Source organism: Cricetulus griseus, assembly GCF_003668045.3.
Source record: "Cricetulus griseus strain 17A/GY chromosome 1 unlocalized genomic scaffold, alternate assembly CriGri-PICRH-1.0 chr1_0, whole genome shotgun sequence".
NCBI lineage: Eukaryota > Metazoa > Chordata > Mammalia > Rodentia > Cricetidae > Cricetulus > Cricetulus griseus.
In genome coordinates, this window is record NW_023276806.1 from 199,042,628 (window position 1) to 199,063,863 (window position 21,236).

Below are 21,236 nucleotides of genomic sequence, written 5' to 3' on the forward strand. Positions count from 1 at the left end.
CTCATCAATTTGCACTCTGTGCAGCAGCTGTGTGCCCTTTGGAAATCAGTGATGATCTCTATTTATGTTTAGTTTTCATTCCTGCAGGTAGAACAGTCTCTGGAGACTTAGAAATGCATGTCACAGCCACAAATACTTCTGAGACAAAACACTCAGGAAAGGTTATCCAACAGAAAGCAAGACCAAAGACTGGGCTTGTGGTGCAGGCCTTTACCTCCAGTCTTTTCGAGGAAGAGGCAGGTAGATCTCTCTGAGTCTGAGGCCAGCCTGGTCTATACACCTAGAACTGCAGCCAGGGCTTCATAGTGAGACCTTGTCTCAAAACAAAAGACACCAATACCAAAGCTGTCAAGCAATGAACCTGTAGCCAAGAACATGCATAACATTTTTGCTTCCTGTTTTCTTTTGAGTTGAGAGCTTAGCCTGTATTGGCTGAACTATATTTCCAGACCTTGTTCTCTATTTTCTATTGAAAAAAAAAAATGGTGCCATCAAAATTTTTGAAGTAGACACTGTGGTTCATGCCTGTAATGTGAAAGGCCATTCAGGTAAATCGTAAGTTCCAGACTAGCCTGGGCTATGCAGTAAGACCCTTGCTTTAAACAACAATAAAGTAGGCAAATTTACACTTACTTGGAACATACTTATGAAGTATTGATTACAAGCCAGGGACCGTTAGATGTGAAGCAAACACAAGCAACACATCAGGAACTTAAGGTCTGTTGGAAAAGGCCTCCATTAAATAAGCAACATGTAAATGGTGGACGAACTTCGGAGAACCCTGAACACACAGAAATGGGAAAGGGTCAGTACTTGCTGGGAGTCAGAAGGACCAACAAGAGAAGGGCACTTAAACAGAGACTAAAGAGTCAACAGAAGCTGCTTCCTTCAGTGTGGCAAAAGTAGATTCTTTAACCCACAAGCTCAAATAGGACCAGGAAAAGAAATAAAGGAAGTTGTCTTTCCTTTTCTAGTGGTACCTGGGGCCATCAGATGACCCTTTGCTATTTTAGAAGAGCTGGACCCAGGATTATAAAAAGCTGTCATCTGGGGATGCCTTTACCCAATTTAGTCCCACATTCCCACCTCCTGCTTTTAGCCACCAGATTCTGTTCCAAACAAATTATCTTTATGCTGTAGAAGGAATTCTACAGCCTTAAGATCACCTGATGCCTCCCTTTAGACATGGTCTCTCTACATAGTAAGGGCCACCCTTGAACTTCCTGCCCTAGCTAGCCTCTAGAGTGCTGGGACTACAGGTATCACCACGTTTGGCTCTCGACTCTTTTAATACAGTACGCACTTTTACCATGAAATCTACCCTTATAACATATTTGGAAGCACACAGTACAGTATTGTTAACAATGGGCATGATGCTGTGCAGTAGATATGTAGAATTCTATTAACCCTGAATAACTGAAACTCAAGAGCTGCTGAATTCAACTACCTATTTCAGCCTCCTTTTTGGAAATCACCACTCACTCTACTTTGTTATTATGTGTTTGGCTATTTTACATAAATATCTGTATAACCATCTGTATAACCATTTGTCCTCTGGCAAGCGTTATTTATTTATTTTTTTTAATGCAGCTGAAGGTTGTTTAATGACAGGATTCCCCTAACTTTTAAAAAGCCACATCGACATCCCTTTGCATATCTCTGTTTCCTTTATCCATGTCTTGGCTATTGTGAACAGCTCTGCAATGGATATGGGGTACAAATATTTCTTGAGATGCTGATTTTATTTCTTGGGTATATACTCTGAAGCCCAAATGATAGTTCGTGGCATCTGATAGATGTGGTAGGTGCACACTTGTGACCCCAAGGTAGGATGGCTGCTACAGCTTGAATGTCAGCTTGGGCTACAAGGTGAGCCGGAGCTGGCAATATGAGATCCCACTTTTTGAAAAAAACAAAAGATATTCAAAATTTGAGGAATCTCCATATTGTTTCCAATAGTAGTAGCAGGAGTATTTTTACAATTATACCAACAATTCACAAGGGTTCCAATTTCTCCACATCCTTGCTAACATTTATATCTCTGGTTTCTTTGCTAACACCCACCATAATTGGTCTGTAATCCTATGTACATCTTAGACTGAGTCAGCAGACCATTGCTACAGCTGATATTGCCTGTACCCTTTTCTGGGCGATAGGCTGCGTTGCCCATTCTGTTGTTCCACACAGACAATCTGACAACAGACATCAAGGAAGGAAAACATTTCTCACAGCTCAGCAAGGTGTGGTCAGAATAACAGCCCAGCCCAGAATGCGTTGCAAAGAGCCCTGCAAAGAGTCTCCATTTCTTTAACATGGAAACTGAGGTTTTCCACGTAAGTGCCAAAGTTCAAACTCAACTACTGAAACAGACAGGCTCATATTTATGTGCGTGCGTGCGTGTGTGCGTGTGTGCGCATGTTTACTCAAGAGTAAATTGAGCCATGAATACTCACATTACTGGGAATGTGTTAGGAACGCACTACTCCATGACACACAGCATAGACCAGCCTAAGAGGCTTCATTCTGGGGCCTTTCAGGGCACCAGAACTCACTGGAGGCCTAGTGACCAGTCCCTCCAAGCTTTCAGCCAAGTATGTGCCAAGAAGTCCTCACTCAGCATTCCATTTGTCTTTCAAGCACAGCAGAGAAAAAGAATTGGGGGGGGGGGCAGTCTCCTTATCTTCTATTCAGCATAAAAGGCAGCCCATTAAATAACAAGGGACAGAAAAAAACAAAATGATGGAGCACTAAACACAGCTGGCATTAGCGCTGACAAAGGCTGAGAGAAGCACCTTGTCCTCCTTTGGAGGATCTAACCTGCACTTAACCCTGTGTTGGGGCCAGATCCTGACACAGGAGGGAGGCCAGAAGAAGGAGCTGGTTACGGAACAAGAGGATTCTTAAAAGTGCAGAGCACTTTTCTAATTCGAGATTACACATACAGTCACATGCTGCGCCTGAGATGCTTTTTTGCCCCCCAAAACAAAACAACAACAAAAGAAACCCACGCAGATTTTTTCCTTGGTTGTTGATGCTCTGCAATGCTGCTGGGAGGAGTGATTCCGTTTTAAATTTAACAGTTAAAGCTGTAAATGTACTTTCTTACTGTGTATGCACATCTCATCTCCATGCAAACATTAAGAGATTAAAACGCACCTACTTTAAACTTGGCTCATTAAAGGCAATCTCCCAGCTAAGTACTAAACTTGGATAGCTTTTAAGTTTGATGCAAATAAAGGTCAAACTATTTTACTTCTTAAGAATTTAGAGGAAACAAACTTGGAGGAGGCGGGAAAGCTGAATGAGCAGAGAGTTTAACACTCCAAGTGATTTAAGAGAGAACAGGGAATCATTTCATTGCCAGCTCTCCGTCTTCTCGTCCCCCACTTCAAATCTCTTCACAATTGCATTGTTCCTATAAAATGAGTCAGGGAATGTAAAAGTTAAGGTTCTCATGGCAACTGCTAGTCCCACGATGCACATAGCAGTATTGGCAATTACTAATTGGGCTGTTGCTAAAGGTGAACCCTTAATCTTCAATATACTGTATGTGTGAAGTGGGTGAGATTGTATTCTAGCAGATTGTTTAACTTCTTTCTTTCTCAGGTTATGTGTTTTTTAAATCTAAGGCCTTAAAGATAAAGAAAACCAGAACTCAACCAGGAAGTGGTGCCCAACTTTAATCTCAGCACTGGGAAGCAGGCAGATCAAGGCCAGCCTGGTCTACAGAAAGTTTCACGGCAGCCAGGGCTACACAGAGAAACTTTGTCTTGAAAAACAAAACAAAACAAAACAAAACAAAACAACAACCCCCCCCCCCCACAAAACTCAGATGTGACAAATCTGCTTTTGTGTGTGTGCTATTAAAAGAAATTGGCTCAGTAAGAGCGAGTGCTCCACACATTTCCCCACCTGGCACTACAGCTTGATGGCCTGGAACAGCCAACTTCCCTCTCCCTCTGCTGTGAGTCAGTCAGTCAGTCAGTCAGTCTGTCTGTCTGTCTATCTATCTATCTATCTATCTATCTATCTATCTATCTATCTATCTATCTATCTATTATGTAGCCCCTGGTGGCCTTGAACTCAGTTCACTTGCTCTGTCTCTTAGAGTTGAGCTGAAAGGCGTGAACCACCACAGTATGGACAGACTGTGAAGATGGACACCAGCCAGTAGAAGAAACAGTCATCATGGGCATTGGCATAAAAACCAAGTGAAATTCTTGCTCAGTGTGCTTGCTAGCTGGTTTTGATTCATGGCATACTTTTTCCTCAAAAAATGAATTGCCTTGCTTAATTTTTTTTTGCTTTGTTTCATCACTGAGATTATTCTTAGCTTGTTTCTAAAACAGATAAAGCAGACAGCACAACAAAGCTACAATCCCAGCAAGCAAAGAGGTAGGAATATGAGGAGGGTGGGCTACGCTGGAGGAAGAGCAGTTCTGGAGCCAGGGCTGAAGGATGCGCCTAAATAATCAACCTGCCTCAGAGACGCTGATAAGAAAATTCAACATAGCTTCTCAACTCCTGGTGCCATCCCAGAAGCTCATGGTCCTCATCTCATTAGGGCCCTAATTGCTCTTCTGAGCAACTGGATCAATGACATTACCATTAGCCCTTGGCTAGCTCACCTTTGAGCTCAGGACACTTTACAACTGAGCTCTGTCATCCAATTAGAGTGTTTATCTGATGAACCAAGGAAAGACACAAGCTGTCTTCTAAGCTGTCATCTCCTACTCATACAGATTACACTTATGCCAGGGTGAAAATTTAATCAACTCAATTTACTGATCAGCTGACTTGATTTCAAACACAAAATGCATGAGTAAGGAGAACAGTTTGTAAGATCCTGGCCTTGAAGGAACATCAGCTACTACTTAAATATAATCCAACTCGACACAACTGGGGCTATAACCTGTACTTAGTGATTTGGTGGATAGAGCCTACAAAAGTGCAGACAATAAGAATTGGTCACAGGGCAAGATGTGTGTGTTGTATGTGGCTATCAGCAAGTAGTGGAATCTGGATGAGAAATATAATCTATTTTCTTATCTACTGAACTTTCCTTTAAAATATTTCTTATCTATCTATCTATCTATCTATCTATCTATCTATCTATCTATCTATCTATCTATCTATTTGTGTTTTTCGAGACAGGGTTTCTCTGTGTACCTTTGGAGCCTATCCTGGCACTCACTCTGGAGACCAGGCTGGCTTCGAACTCACAGCGATCCGTCTGCCTCTGCCTCCCGAGTGCTGGGATTAAAGGCGTGCACCACCAATGCCCGGCCACTAAAATATTTCGAATTTATTTCTCAGCTATTTATAACTTGGATTAGCTTTCTATCAAATCTACTATATGGGATAGCCACTGCTACAATGTAAAGTAACACTCTCCCTGCATTCCCCAATAGGGTCAAAGAGAAATGGGTGTTGAGAGATGGGATTAGAAGATAGAGATTTGGGGGCCATGAGGTGGCTCATGTGACACAGGCATTTTCACACATGTCTGACAACCTGATGCCACAAGGTGACAAGAGAGAACTGATACTGAGAGTGGTCCCCTGACCTCCACATGTGTAACCCCCCACAATTAAATCAATGTCCCTGAAGGTAGATGTTAATGGTGGCTTCAATATTTGCTGGTATGAAACCATTCTAAGGAACGAAAAAAAAAAAAAAGCATCGTTGAAGAAAAATAATCGATGAGGAAGATGCGTATACATTCCAATATGGTATTCATTGCAGCAAAAATTCTGGAAGATGTAGCATGAAGTGGGTTGGAAAAAAAAGATGACAAGAGTGTGCAAAGTTGAAAGAAAAAGACTTCTCTTTAATATTTTCTGCTGTGAAATTCTGGAGTCTAAGTCCTGGGATACTAGCTGCCATAGGTGCCTTTAAAAAGTTATCACTGTATGTGTTTATGTATGTGTTGGGGCACATGCCACAGTGAACAAGAGGAAGTCCCATGCCAACTTCATGGAGTAGGTTCTCTCCTTCAACAATCCCGAGAGTTTTGAGGATTGAGCGCTTAGGAGGTCAGGCTCAGGATGCAAGCACTTTATCTGAGCATTTTGCTGGCCTCTAATCATGTGTTTTAGTGGGCATGCTGGAAAGCATTGGGCTTGAGATTCCTCTTTCTCTGGTCAAGCTCTAGCTGTCAGGAGTTTAGAATCCAGATGTTTAAGGTCATCAAGAAATCCCAGGTGTTTTTGGAATACCATTGAACGATAGGCTCCAAACACACTTGCAGGTAAAGGAATCATTTTGCACACTTCTAATCTATTATCAGTTGAAATATTAAATTTATAAATCTTCTTTCATATCTACTGGTAGCACAAAATAACTCAGAGAACAAACATGTTGGTATCTGGGACATTCACACTCAATCCACAGGCTTCTAGACAAGCTGGTAACTATGTTCTTCATGCATTATTATTTCCAGATCTTGCACCCATGCCAACACCTGGGGCTAACAGAAACCTAAAACTGCTGCAAAAGGCACAGTAATAATAGTGAACTATAGACAGGAAAACAAAACAAAAAGCTTTCTTCACACTTGGCAATCACACCAAAATCTTTTGACTGTACAAACAGAGATGGCAATTGGGCCAGTGTGTTAACAATTCAATAATGAATAAATGAAGAAACTTTGTTATGCGTTGTAACTGTTTAAAAAATCATATCAAAATAAAAAGGGATAAGGTTTATAGGGGAAACACACCTCTGGATGATTTAAAGCCATATTGTTTATGTCAGGTAATAACCATACACTGTGGGCAAGCTACTGGAATTGTTTAGCAGCATAGAGAGCCAGCCTCCTGTCAGTCAACACTGCTAACACTCCTCTCCATCTTATGCATTCTTTCTCTACACTGCTCCTCAAGGCCATCTGTCTAACCCTTTTATCAAATCAGAAAGGAGGCTAACCTGGTGGTCAGGAGTAGTAGTTTGATCCTCTCTCCCTCTAACCTGTTCTCAGCCATCTACGTAAGTACCACCGGGACCGGGCAGGTTGTTTGGCCTTTTATTAGTAAAGCAGCAGAATAATTTATAAGGGTTGCACAGGGCCCATTAGAAGTGTCCTGGCAGCAATAACTGGCTTAGGACTTTGCTTACTCAGGGTTTAATTTGTCCATAAACACCTCAGTTCATAGACCCATCCCACAGGTCTGACCTGATCTTTCCACAACCACATGTCCTACCTGTGTTCTTATCTTAGGTATGTATGTTCTTATTGGTATCACCTCTTGGGACAAGAAAACAAATCCAACCCCAAATGATGACTAAAAACTTATACCACCATTACTAATCCCCAAGAGGGGTGGGTGGCTATTATCATCCTCTTTCTAAACTTTGCTTTTGGTTATGCCACAAGAAAGATGCTACTGGGTTGTTTACTAGCAAGGAAGGGCCTGGGCAGATGAAATGAATGAGCAAAGACTGGGAAACCCCCTTGTTACCTGTAGAAATGTAAGAGTGTTTAAGAAATCAGAGTAAGATCTGGGTAACTGTGTTCATTGCTAGGGTAAGTGCTATATTTTAAAGGAAGGCTTACACAGAAAGATTAAGAAAATCCTGTGCTTTTTTTTTTTTTTTTTTTTAAGCAGGTTAGTATACTTTTCTATACCTCACTTTTCTCATTTGTAAAATAGGGATTGTAATGTTAATTACCTCAGAAGGCTGTGGTTGAAGCTAAATCCACAACTAAAGCAAATAGTCACTAAGCAAAAGCTATTATTAGAAGATCAGAACAGCAATGAACCAAAGAAATTAAAATTCAACCCACTTGCCTTATGAAAACACAAAAAGTTAATGTACCTGTTCAGGAGTCTAACTTTGGGGCAGACCCCAGCATTATTCTCGTTTTCTTGAGAGATACCAAATTTGGTCTCTTAACCATCAGAACTGCTATGGCTTTACCACTCTGTGGGAACACAGTGGGAATAATTTATTTCCTGGATTTTTAAATAATCAAAATGTACCTCCCCAAATTGGCCAATTCATTCATTCATTCATTCATTCATTCATTCATTCATTCATTCATTCATTCATTTTCGAGCACTATTCTATGCACTGCTATGGTAGTGACAAGACAGCCAATGTCTCTGTCTTTAAGCATCTTATATACTGAAGACAGAGTGACGTGAGAAGGTGATGGCAGGATTGGAGCCAGGAGTTAGACATGCATTAACTGAGTTCAAACATGTCCTGGTTGATCTCCACAAGGATGGCATTATAACACTAGCTTCAGCATATGCCTACATGAATATGCATGAATACATCAGATGAGAAATTACAGTGCCATTGCCCTCTAAGAATCTCACTCTTGGGCCATCATGTCATAAACAAATACACTATCCACTTATGACTTCTAAAGGAACTCTTTGGTCTTACCTCCCAGGCTATTCTAATGGAGATGGGTGAGTTAAGGTAAGAGCATCAGAGCAATCAAAGCTGAATTTATTTCATACTTTCAGGTGAAGTTTATTTCTCTTCCCCCTAGAGGTTGAATTCTTAGCCCTTGGCATTTGTGTTATGTCCCATGAAATTCCTGCCTCAAGAATCAGATCAGGGGATCAAAGAGCTATTCTTAATGTCTCAGTTCAGGCCAACTGAAGGAGGGAATGGAGGCAGAGGCAGGCTACTCACTCCAGCATTTAGCGGCCCTCCTCTACAACGGGGCCATTGAGCAGGCGCCACAATGGAGGGCTGAGAATAAAAGGCTGAAGGAAAGCATACAGAGTCCCCTTGCACAGACTCAGTCATTCATCACCAGGCAAATGCCAATATCTGGGAACAGCAATCTCAATTTCTGCAAATCCTCCATTCTGCAACAGCTGCTAGTGACTCTGGTGGGCGGCTTTCCTGCTTACTAGAGTTTGCAATACCCAGTCCTGGCCATGAGCCAAGGAGACATTACTTAGGGTAGAGCCACGCTGGCTGCAGAGAGCAGCAACAATGGACTTCACAGCCTATAAAGCAGCTTACAAAGGGCTCCCATGTATTTCAAAAAGCACTTCAGATAGCTGGTGAGAGAAGCTATCTGTACAAATGCAGTCAAGCAGTTTATTCCTAACCCACTTAATTCAAGGTTTCTGTGATAGCCAGGACATAGTGGAGGCAGGTACAGAGAACCTAGAGGGCTGGACTTCTAGGAGACTGTGGGGACACAGTCAAGGCATATTCTCTTTCCCCTGGAGAACCAGCTCAGCAGGATGGGGAGTGACTGGCAACAACCAGCACTTCAACTGGACAGCCAATGTAAGAGAGATGTTAGGCTACAGGATTCCAGGGCTCATTAGTGAGCTCTCTGCCCATCTGCTTTCATCAGCACCATAAGTAGATTTGTGAATGTTACTGATGCCCACTGCCACACCACCCAAGTGGACTGCAAAGGTGACACCAGACAACATGTCTTCTTTTCACTTGGAAGTCTCTGGGGACCAATCACCATTCCTTACTATGTAGGTTATCCTGTTAGGCACAGTTTCCTTTCCAGAGAATAGGTCCAACAGGAAATAGGCCCAGAAACCAAAAGAAGCTGAAGAGCAAGCACAGAATGCCTGAATCAGGAATTGTCTTCATGGGTGGTAAACACTGAACATACCAAAAGGACTTTTTCACACAAGGCACACAGAGGCATGGAATAATTTCTTATTAATTTTATCTTATCCAAAAACTTTTTATATGTTCTTTTCCCCCATGTTTTAAGACAGGATGATGTGAGTTTCAGATCTGTCTTCACCTAGAATGCTGGAGGAAGAGGCATGGAACACCAACCCCAGGTTATGTGATGCTTGCAAGCACTTATCACCCAATCTACTGTCTACTGATTATTAGGCCTTAAAACAAATCTCATGTGTGCTTTGTTCCCAGAAGATGAACTAATGTGAAGGTGTGTGGTGGAAATCAGCCCAGGGTGAACTATGATATAAGTGGAAGGAGCCCATTTGGTGATCTGACTTCAGTATCAATCTGTCAGGCTCGGTATGGATCTCTTAGGGAGAATTCAGAATCGGTACAGCACAGGGAAGATGTTATTATGAGACTAATACAATTAGAAGACATTCAGAAGCCTGCATCAAGGAATAAATATGATGTGACAGTATTTATTGAAAGTTCCAACTTGCAGGGGGCAGAGCATTATGAAAGTAGGCTTAGGATGCCATTGGACCATGCCATATAATTTCTTTTACTGCTTAGTATATGACATATTATATGCCGCAGTAAGTCATATTAAAGGGTCAAGACTTTATTTTATATTTTTGAAAATCAGTGCTAAAGACTGAGCTTCAATATACCAGGCAATATGCAACCACAGAGTATGTTGGACCTAAAAAGGCCCAGACGCAAGGCCTAGTAGAACTTCCTGAGCCTGGCTAGAGTTTGGCAAACTGTCTCAGCAAAAGTGCCTCTGCCCACCTATTTCTAACGTGGTGGAATATTATTGGCCCTTACACCTCACTCCATCCTGAGGTCCTCACCCACTTTCTCAACGCTATATAAGCACATGCCTGTTACAATAAAGCAAGACTCTGCTTCGACAAGTCTTCTGACTCAGTATACGGTTCTCTTGGGTGACTAGGAGTGGGGTCTGAGTCGTTGATACTCACCATTCCACTCAGCCCTGGGAGTGGTGACCAGCTGGACCGGCCCTTCTCACAGCCCTGACTGGCAAGAGTATACCCCCAGCTCTGGGCCTCAGGTTCTGAGTTAGTGATTTACATAAATGTGGATCACCAGCCTCAAAGGTAGCTCTTTATGTTTTATTTACTCAAGACTTAATTAGCAGAATGACTATCACAGCAGAAAAACTTTAGAAAGAAGGAATGGAAATAACTTATATCACCTGCATAATTGTGACTGCCCACCCATAATGTACCTCTATTTTCAATATGATTTTTCTGAGCCCTTTTCATGTTATTTTTACACAAGTATAGTGGAAGTGTGGGTGGGTGGGTAGAGTGAGTAAAGAACTTGTAAGAGGGAAGTCAAAGGAACAAAATCAGATGCTTGATTATGGGAAAAGCACAACAACTTATTAGCCAGAGCTTTCTTTCTGCCCTCATTCAGCAAACACTAGGTTAGGACGAGGCGCTGGTCACAGGTCTACAGTCCATAACTGCGCAGTTTTCATCTGGTTCTTGGAATCAATATGATGAGGTTACCATCTGCCATGACCAGGATCTGGCCAGAGGATTTAATCACTGAAAGGTCTCATCTTGAGGAGCCTCCTGCTGTGCTGGCATTTTATACTCTAATGGGTACTGCAGTGAAGTCCAAATGTTAGCCCCTTGAAGTCCTCTACTATTTCCTTTTCTTCTCCTACAGTACTGAGCAATAACAGATGTTAGCAAGGAACCACTGACTGACTCCTTTTTAAAAAGGAGGATGAGAGCAAATACAAGCCAGAACAAGCATCCGTTACCATGTCTTCCCACCCACTACTCTGGGAAGGAGAAAACTCTGCTTCTCTCAAATCAAAGCAGGCTGCTTACAAGGAACATCACGTGAACGGGAAAGATGGCCACTCTACGCAATCTGCCTATTTTGATAAGGAGGGTTGGATGTTGTTAGCATTTTCCAATCAGTAGCACTCACGAGTAAGTCTAAACTTGGCAAAGAATAAAAAAAAAATTCCCTATTAAACAATGAAAATCAAGAGTAAAAAGAAATAGCAGTTTTCTGAAAAAGAGACTAAAATATATCAGGACTTTACAAGAGTTATTTCTGCATTCTCTGCACATACAGCATCATTCATGAAGAAGGCAATGGTACAAATATAGCATAAATGTCGTCTGCTCTAGCTTGTAATTTAAAATGCAAATGCTAATGAGTGAACTGGTGTATCAGTGGAGTTAATAACCGCATGCCTAGCACAGGGGCTGCATCCAAAACACACACAGAGAAGAGACAGACACCATGTTCCAATTTAAAAATAAAAACACCCAAATTAACCCTAGAAAAATCACTAGCAGATGTACAAGCTCAGTAAAAGGAGGCACACAAGGGCAGGGAAACGGGGCCTTCTGTGATAGTCTGCTGAGTGGCAGACTTAAATATCTTCCTCCCCAGTAAAGGTATGCATGGGGGCTCATAATGTTTACTCAGGAATTCTATTGTAAAGCACCATAAAATACACAGAAGGGAAGACTATGGAGAAGCCAGAAAGTTCCAATGTGACGTTTTCCAAAGCCCATTCTAGAAGCCTGTAAGCCATACCTGCAGGGGGCCACAGAAGATGCATATCTCATTTATTATATCATAGACCAAGAGGAAGAAACCCTGGTTAAAACTTTCCAAAATGCCTAAGTAATTTAAATAAATGGAAAAAGCTCTAGTGGTAAATATATTTGTGTTTCAGATGCCTTCCAAATATGACAGGGACTTCTGTGTCTCATTCTTGCACCTACAAGGCCTGTGTCTGGTACTTCTGTATCAGAATCTGGGAGTGTGGCTACTGCACTGAGATGAGTTACAGCTCCCAGCGCCTCCTCAGTGACCTCATACATGGTGAGTGCTTCCCACTTCCAGGAGGGCAAGTCTGTGAGGCATTCTAAAGGCCAGCTGGAGGGATGTGCATGGTGGCCCACACCACAGACAACTTAAGTATGCAGCTCCCCCTCAAACAGTACAATCTCGTTCAAATCCAGCTGATCAGTTGGAGAAGCCCCAGTAACTTTATGAATGAACTGCAAGGGGAGCAATGACCTGGGGCAGAAGAGAAGGGCAAAGACCATTTCATTGTTCAATGATGAGGAACAGGTTAAGGGACGTAAAACCTCCTTAAATTGGTTTGAAAAGAAGATGTGAGAGGCAGTTCCCATAGCAACCAAGCTACACCTTACAGGTAGCATATACTGTTTACCATGGGACTGCTCACTACAAGACGTCACAGAATTTCTCTAACTTTGTTGTATTGTCTGTGCACTACTTGCTTGCCTGGTGCCCGTGGAGGCTAGAAAAAGGTGTCAGATACCCTGGGATTGGAGTTAGAGATAGTTGTGAGCTGCCATGTGGATGCTGAGAATGAAATCCGGGTCTTCTGCACACAAGTGCCCTTAACTGCTAGACCATCTCTCCAGCCCTGCCTTTAATTTTAAATCACAAAACCATTTTTATCCTATGTGTCTTTTATCTAGGGTCTGCTTTCACAATCCCATGGCCAAAAAGACTGCCCCATAAGGCTGGGCTAGAGGAGAGTAGCCCAGTACAGCATGCTGCTACATCAGTGCTACTAAGTGGCCAGTGGAAAATACCAGCAAGCTCACAAGGCAGTGCTGAAAAGAAAACAACAACAAACAACCCTATACTGAAATATATTCTGAAAAAGTGACAGAATGGAATGGGTGTTAGTACTGGATACATGCCAGGAGAGCTATTAGATTACTGGAACTTCTTCTTCATCCTACTCTGCCCCAAGAAGATACAGAATGAGACCCCTTTTAAGGAAAGGAGGAAGGAAGGAAGGGACTGAAAAACATTCATGACTCTGCTTCTGGCTCAATCTCAAAGCTCTTATTCACTGTGGATAACAGGTTTTGTTTCTAGCCAGCATCACCCTTATCTCACCTAAACCAAAACTCTGAAGTAGTAAGCACGAAAAACACTAGCAGCCTTCTGCAGATTAAAAGAGTTCAGAGGGAACTTTCTCAGTGATGAGCCAAAGGCATTCCCATGGTCCCTCCCAGAGGAGGGTTATATAACACCTGCCTTTCTTTGGCACACAGAACCCAAATGAGATGGTATGGATCAAACACCCTGACTTAGAGGCCTGACGAGACTCCACAGAGGCCACCATGATTGTGAGTACCTTACGTTCATCTAAGAAGCCCCTGGATGACACAGGCTAGCACAGAACTGCCAGAGGGCCCTTGCTGTCTCCCTCATGCTCCGGTCACTAGCATCATACCCAGACAACCAGGCTGGTCTGATCCAAACAATGAGGAAGCCAGAAATTGGAACCCTTAAATGTTTTAGCTACAAGGCCTGTGACTGCACTAAACTCTGCTGAACAAATTTCTTTTTTACTGATGACTTTATTACTTTGCCTACTGAACAGATTGAAGCCCGTCTCTTTCCCTGAAACTCTCCAGTATGTCCCACAGGTCTGACCTTTTGAGTTCTATGGCTCACCCCCAAACATGGGCATTTCTAGGCTCTTAATAATCAGGTCTCTCCCTTCTGATCAAATCCATTAAATACCACACACCAGGCTGCCCTGCTTTGGACAAAACCAGCAGTCAGCTGCACTGGTCTCTGAATCTAGAGTTTTTGAGTTACAGAGCAGGTTGGCCTGAGCCCTCTGAGAGTGTCACAATACTTGCTTGCTGTTTCAGAATCTCCAAGTGCTTTTCATGTGTTTGTAATTTGGTGTATGAGTCTCCTACCTAATGCTTTTGTTTTATTGTTGTTATACTGATGTGAACCACCAAGCCCAGCTACCTTAACCTTAAAATATTTGTTCCCCTTTATGCCTGTACATTCTTTGCTGCTAGAAGGCTACAACTTTATCATGCATTTTTGTGTTCCTAAGATGGTGCCCAGATGATAGAAGACATTAAATAACTATGCCATTGAATGTTTCATAAGTCACAAGGCAGCCCATTCTGGGATGGAGTCACTATCTAAAGATGGTAGACAATCAGCCTATTATTATAGGAGATTTGCATCTTCACAGGTCTGACCAATGGTGAACCTACAGAGACTTAAACTAAGACCAGAGCACTGAAGAAGCTCAATGGCAGAAAAACCCTTAAGAAGGATGTTTATGCACTAAGACAGGGACAGAAAAGTGATGATGACTACTACATCCTTTAAGGAAACTTCTGAGAACTGGTACAAAGTTGTTCTGTCAAAGGGGAAGTTCCACATCTTCTTGGATGCTCAAATGCCACCTCCCCTGGAACATTTTCCCATTCCTCAATTGCTTGTTCTTTCCTCTGAACTTCTGCTGTACTTTGCATCTGGTTTGCCATCCTTCATTACTATCCCTTGATGCCCTCCCAGCCCCAGACATTCATGCTGAAATCTAAACTGGTACAGTGGCAGTGTTGGCAGACACGGACTTTAAGGGATGGATTACTTATTGTAGGAGTAGGCTGATAGGAGTGACCCTGCCCCTCTTTTATTTATACACTTGCCCTTCAGCTCTTATTGTGAGTTAAAGCAGCAGGAGGTCCTCAACCAGAAGCAAACAGCTGCTGGCACCACCAGGATCTTAAAGGATCCAGCTTCCAGAACAGAGAGCCAAAATCCACCTCTTTCCTTTATATATTACCCGTTCATAGCTTAGGTATTTCATGGTAGACACAAAAGGAACTAACACAATTCTTGTAGTTTGCGGCTTATACTTTGATAATTCTAATTTCATCATTCCTTGGTTTTATATGGCTGTTTAAACTACAAGATTAAAAGTTATTCAAGAACATAAACTATTTTTGTTAAGTTATGTATCTTCCTTATAATAAACTTGTGAAAACTCTCGGCCTTGCCACAACAAAACCTGTTGCACTAATTAACACCTAGAAGTGACCTTTGAGGATGATCTAAGATGAACTTAATTCTCACTCTTCGAGTAAACTGAAAGACATAGAAGGTTCAGGAAAACCTATTGTCAAGCTGTCCATTTCAGGTGATGGGTCCCAACTGGAAACACACAGGCAGGGGAGATATCCAAACTGGGAAGTCCCAAGAGAAAGAATACCCCACTTCACAAATATCTATTAAGTTGCAATTCAATTAAAGCATCTGAAAGGAATTCATAAGTATCAGCAGACCCTGTAATTGCTTAATTAAGGATAGAAGCCCAGCAAACACAACCACAGTAACAGCCTGATTCATTAGCACCTCTGTGATAGCAGAATGGGATTTCTCACTTAAACATACATTGGCTTTAATTGTGTAATTTGGATAGGCACTGGTAATCAATGGGGATCCACCATTCCTGGGGCCCGGAGATGAGAAGGATACTCCTGTTTACCTTCCCTCCCTTCCTCTCATTACAAGTTTTTGGTCTATTGAAACAAGCAGTTGATTTACCAATTACAAGAGGCTGGAGAAGAGACTTTAAAGTGAAGGAAGGAAATGAAACACTATTCAAAGACATTCAAGGTGGAAGGACAGATACATAGCCGTACCTTTTATTCACCATGAACAAACCCACTACCACTCATTAAAATGCAGACATCTAGAACCTTATTGCCTCCCTAGTCAGAATGCATCACCAGGAGGGTGCTATAATCAGAAAGAGAGACAGAAAAGTAAAATAGATGCCAAAGGGCAGGCAAAGGGAAGCATCATTTTCTAGTCCTGTTTCATGTGCCTAGGTAACCCGTTAATTATAAGTCACCTGCTGTGATACACACAGAACCCCTGCCAAGTGGCTGCTGCCTTCTAGGCAGTTTGTCCCATGAGTTCTATGTAAGGTGAGTGCTATTCTACCCTGGCCCCTCACCCCACTCACCTTGGCTTGTAATTCACCAGATTGCACCTCCTTTAAGAATGTGGAAACGAAGAGAGGCATGTCCGGGTCTCAATTTAGGTTGGCAAAAGATCCTAAATACCTAATTAAGACATTACTTTACTTTACTTTACTTTATTACATTACTTTACCCTGAAGCCTCAAACTATTCTCTTTTAATTCTGGAGAAAGCATTTTGTTTACTGGACACTACCTTAATACCTGCTATCCTTTGCCAGTAGGACAATTTCTTGAACTGTGCCCTCAGTGTGGCCCAAAAGGCATCAGGTGATTCACATTGAGAAAACTTACAGAAAGGTCATAGTAATATAATAGTAGGACACACACTCCATGTTCACAAAATAAGAATCGAGAGGCACATGATTTACAAATATATGCTTCAGCTTACCTTAGACAAGATACCAAAATAAAGCTTAGCACACATGGAAAATGAATATACCCTGAGATCAAAGGGTTAGGGTAAGGTGGTTTTGTTCTAATAGGAAGGATGCATGAAAATTACTCGAGGAAACCTGATGCCTTAAAACAAATAGAGACTGGGGAGGTGGGGGGCACAGGGTGGGGTGGTGGTCCTCTGCTTCCCTCAGTTCTCAGCTTCCCGCTAACGCTAACTCAGGACAGGAGCAGCCTGTGATTTGCCTCCAAGTGTACATAGGAGGCCACAGCAGCAGGCTTAGGGACCTTGAAGACTCTCAGCTCTGATGGGCTAAGGTCATCTGCACGCTGACCAAACCTAAGCCAGGTGCTGAAAGGACTAAAGGGCAGAAGCTGTCAGGAGGCGCTGACCTGTTAGCTGCACCTGACTCTCCCCGCCCCACCTGCTATCCCATCTGACTAAACAGTCACTTCACGTACAGGGGTGCAGGAACCGTGACAGAGAGACCAGCTGGCTCGGGCCAAATGCCACTCCCTATCAAGCTGTGGGGCCGTCTGCCCAAAAAAGGCCACATAAAAATGGAAAGTGTCCACCCCACCTTCAAGTACAGAGGGCTCTCCAAAAGGCTGGGATTAATGAGAGCAGCAAGGAGGGGACTGATCTCAACAAATGTCTTGACTTTCCCCTTGAGAACTGCAAAGCAAATGCTTTCCTAGTTGCAAACAGAAACCACGTTTGCAGTGTCATTTTATGGTCTGGAGTGCATGTGACACCTATCTCTGAGTTATATCATGACGACAGGCTGCTGTAAGTAAACAGTCACAGCCCAGGCCTCCAGGTCTATGCCTGTACTCACCTTTACTGTGTCACAAATGGTCTCTCTTTAAGCAGACTCTCACTCCAGGCTGATGGAAATATATCGACAAATGTCACCTGTGACTTTCTGATTGATAACCATTACAAAATCATTTCAGTTTTGTACAACTGCTCTTCTTTGTGCACTTCGACAGTGCTGGCTCCTCAGAGTTCTCTGTCCCCTTAGGTAGTGAGGACTATGCTCAATGTCCTTTTGATATTCCTGGACTGTATTGTCTCTGTCTGCATAAGAATCCTTAGCCTATGTTGGAGTTTCTGGGTTGTTTGCTTTGCATATAGAATGGAATAAACTACTCTGAAAGCTGCTCTGGAGGCACACAAAGAACCTAAAGTACTGCACACATGCTGAGCACTCCCTGACATTTGTCCAGGTTCCTCTGATGAGCTTGAACCTTTCTATGGAAATTATAAATATTACACATACAAGGCCAAACCAATTACCCATTCCTCTAACCAGTTCCTATCACCGTGTTGGCTTTGACTATGGCCTTCAAAATCTATTCTGAGGCTCATGCCTAGGACACTTGATTTTCTCTGCTACACTCATCTTAAACAAGTGAAATTTAGACATTCTCCACTTCCAATCAGGTCTACCTCCCAAATGTTTGTGATTGTATTTTCTAGCATGTATTTGCTGCTATGTAATCTATATCTGTATCTAACTGAAAGTTAACTTAGGCAGTGTTCTTGGAACTACGATGATTAGGATAATACTAAGTCTACAGACATTGGTTGACACAGTCAGGCAGTAACATGGCTTCCTTCTAAGCAAGCTTTAACAAGCAGCAGTCTGCAGGAACTCTCCTACCATGCACACATCTTGAGTAGGCTCCATGTAAGGAGCTGAGTTTAGAAGCCATTTTTTTCCCCTCTATGAATCTGAGGTCAGGTTTTTTGGGTAAAGCAGACAATGAGCTGAATATATATACCTTAAATCCCATAACAAGAATTCACAGCCAAGAAACCTTTCGGCTACAGAAATCTCGGGGCACAAGAACAAACTTGTGTACCCCCCACCCCCCGCAGCTTCACTTTACTGCAACTGCCATCAGCAGAAACAAGTTGGGCCCTCCAGTCAGGTGTGGATGATTCAAGCCTTCTTTCCACAGCTGCCCCTGAGCGCAGGGTCATACTTCACTTGGGTCTTTCAGGAAACCTACAGAGCTGGGTAGCGACCGTCAAACTGATAAGAGCTTGTGAAGTGCCTTGTCAAGGGCAGTCAAGGAGAAGCAGTGAGCTGCACAGCCAGGTGTTCAGGGAGCTGCTTATTGCATATAATTCAACCCTTTTAGTTGGGGCATGAGGGAGCCTCTTGTACAGATGAGAAGTTCTCAGTGCCTTCCAGGAAAAGGGGGCCAAGGGGATCTGGCAGCGGACAGACAGAAAGCAAGGCTCTTGCTTCTCTTCAACCACAGCAAATTCTATTCAAGAATTCAACAGAAGTGCTGAGGCAACAGGACAGTAACAGAAAAGGCGACGTGCATCTGGGGAGCACAACGGCACGTGTCCTTTGTGAGTGGCTGAATGTGTGAGGCATGGGAGGATGAAATGACAGCCTTCCTTCAAAGACCACAGTTTCTGCAAAGGCTGACTAGAAATAAATATCTTTATTATTTGCCAGAAGCAAAGAAATGAAGCCGTTTATTCCCTGAATACATAAATGTAAGTTGTTCAAAGAGCACAGTTCACAGTGTCTCACTGGCTGAGAAAACATTAAGCAACCCAGCAAGGCAGGCTATGAGAGGCGAACGATTAGACGGCAAGGAAAGGAGAAAGGCTCGCCCAGCACGTCACCCTCAGTCAACAAGAAAACTGCAGACGTAAGAGCCTGTGAAAACAGTGCCATGGCTAGGTTTTCCTAAAGGACTGGGACCCTGATGACATTTGAATAAAAGGAAAAGAAGAAGCAAGTGGCACTGCCTGGAGAACTCCAAGGATAGGGCAGCTCAGCTCCCAAGGCCCGCCTAATACTGGTATGTCCGGGGCAGATGACATTAAATGGCTAATGCCAACTATGAGAATTCCATTATTCATTTTCTATTCCCTCCATCTAAGTAAGATGAGGTTCTGTGCTGTCTTTCAAACTAGTCTCCAAAGGCCTGTATTTGGCTTGATGCAAAAGGGCTTGATGAAACAGGGAAGGGTCAACTTCCAGGAAGGACATTCGGAGTCCCTTGTAGCATGGACTCACCTGCCAGCAGGAAGGTGATGAGGCAAGTCTCCTTAGGCAAATAGAGCTTGAGGCGAGAGCCACTGAAGACATATTCCACCACAGCCTCAGAACGGCCTGCCCGCTGAAGAAAGGGCAGGAACTGCTTTGCTTTCTGGGTGTCCTGATGGAGAAAAGAAGGAAATAATCACTGGAGAGCAATGGATACAAATAGATGTTCCTTTGTCTTTGGTTTAGGATAAAAACACCAGAGGAAACTAAGCAAATAACCACATAAGAATCTGTAAATTTTGAAGATATGACACAGATGTGCTACTCGTATGACCTTTTTAGAAGAAATATTGTGAACAACAGTTCCCGTAACAGTCTCATTGACTAGGTATTTCTTTCTATATAGTAAGTGAGCACTGTGTGTGTGTGTGTGTGTGTGTGTGTGTGTGTGTGTGTGTGTGTGTGTGTGTGTGTGTGTGTGTATGTGTGTCTGGTGTATTCTTCTATGGAAACTATCTGAACCTTAAATTTTCTCTAAGAAAAAAAAATGCTGTTCAAGCCATGTCACATAGCACCTACAATTCTTGCTCAGGAAACTGATAAGGATCAGTCTGTTTTGAGTGTAAACAGGTTGTATAAAATTCCAAGCTCCCTGGCTTCTACCTTGTCCAGAACCTGTCCTTCTCTGAACATCAGTCCAACTGTCCTTGCTTCATATGGATTTAAGAGTGTGTGTGTGTGTGTGTGTGTGTGTGTGTGTGTGTGTGTGTGTGTGTGTGTGTGTGTGTGTTAGTCTCCCACTCAGGGAAATAAATATATAATAGTAGGACGCGTTCCATGAAAACAAGGACCACGTCACATCAGCACAAAAAAAAAATTATAGAGATTAAAAAAAAAAAAACAGAGAACCATCTTGTATTTTTCAAATAGTCTTAATGCATCAATGCAAGTCCATGCATTCTGCTCTCAAGAGTACCAAGCATGAACATTTTGAGTCTCAGAGCTCTTGACCACACAGGCGCTAAGGGCTTTCAAATCCTTTCAGTCTCTCAAGCTAATTAAACAGATGATAGAGTAAGCAAGCATCAAAATATCACATCACATATGCTGGGGGAATTGTCGCTGGATTTGAGAATTTCCGAGGGTTTTCAGCCCAGCCAGCAGAACTGCAAACTCCCTCCGAGGACAGCAAGTTCTGCAGACTTTCCTGACTTCTGCCACATAGGCACTCTGCACTCAGCCAAAGCTCTTCCTTTCTGAATCTTCTCCTAGCAACAGAGCTATTGTATCTAAATTAATGTACATACAACAATGAAAATTTAACAAGCCATCAAGTATTA

At 42.7% G+C, this 21,236-nt stretch overlaps 1 protein-coding gene across 1 annotated transcript in view; it reads right to left on the minus strand.

Annotated features, from left to right (window-relative positions):
• Snd1 (staphylococcal nuclease and tudor domain containing 1) overlaps nt 1-21,236 on the minus strand; it is a 399,500-nt gene that overhangs the window by 125,779 nt on the left and 252,485 nt on the right. The window contains exon 15 of the mRNA XM_027391329.2: nt 19,927-20,068. Within this exon, the coding sequence (XP_027247130.1) occupies nt 19,927-20,068 (142 nt within the window). The remainder of the gene's footprint in view (nt 1-19,926; nt 20,069-21,236) is intronic.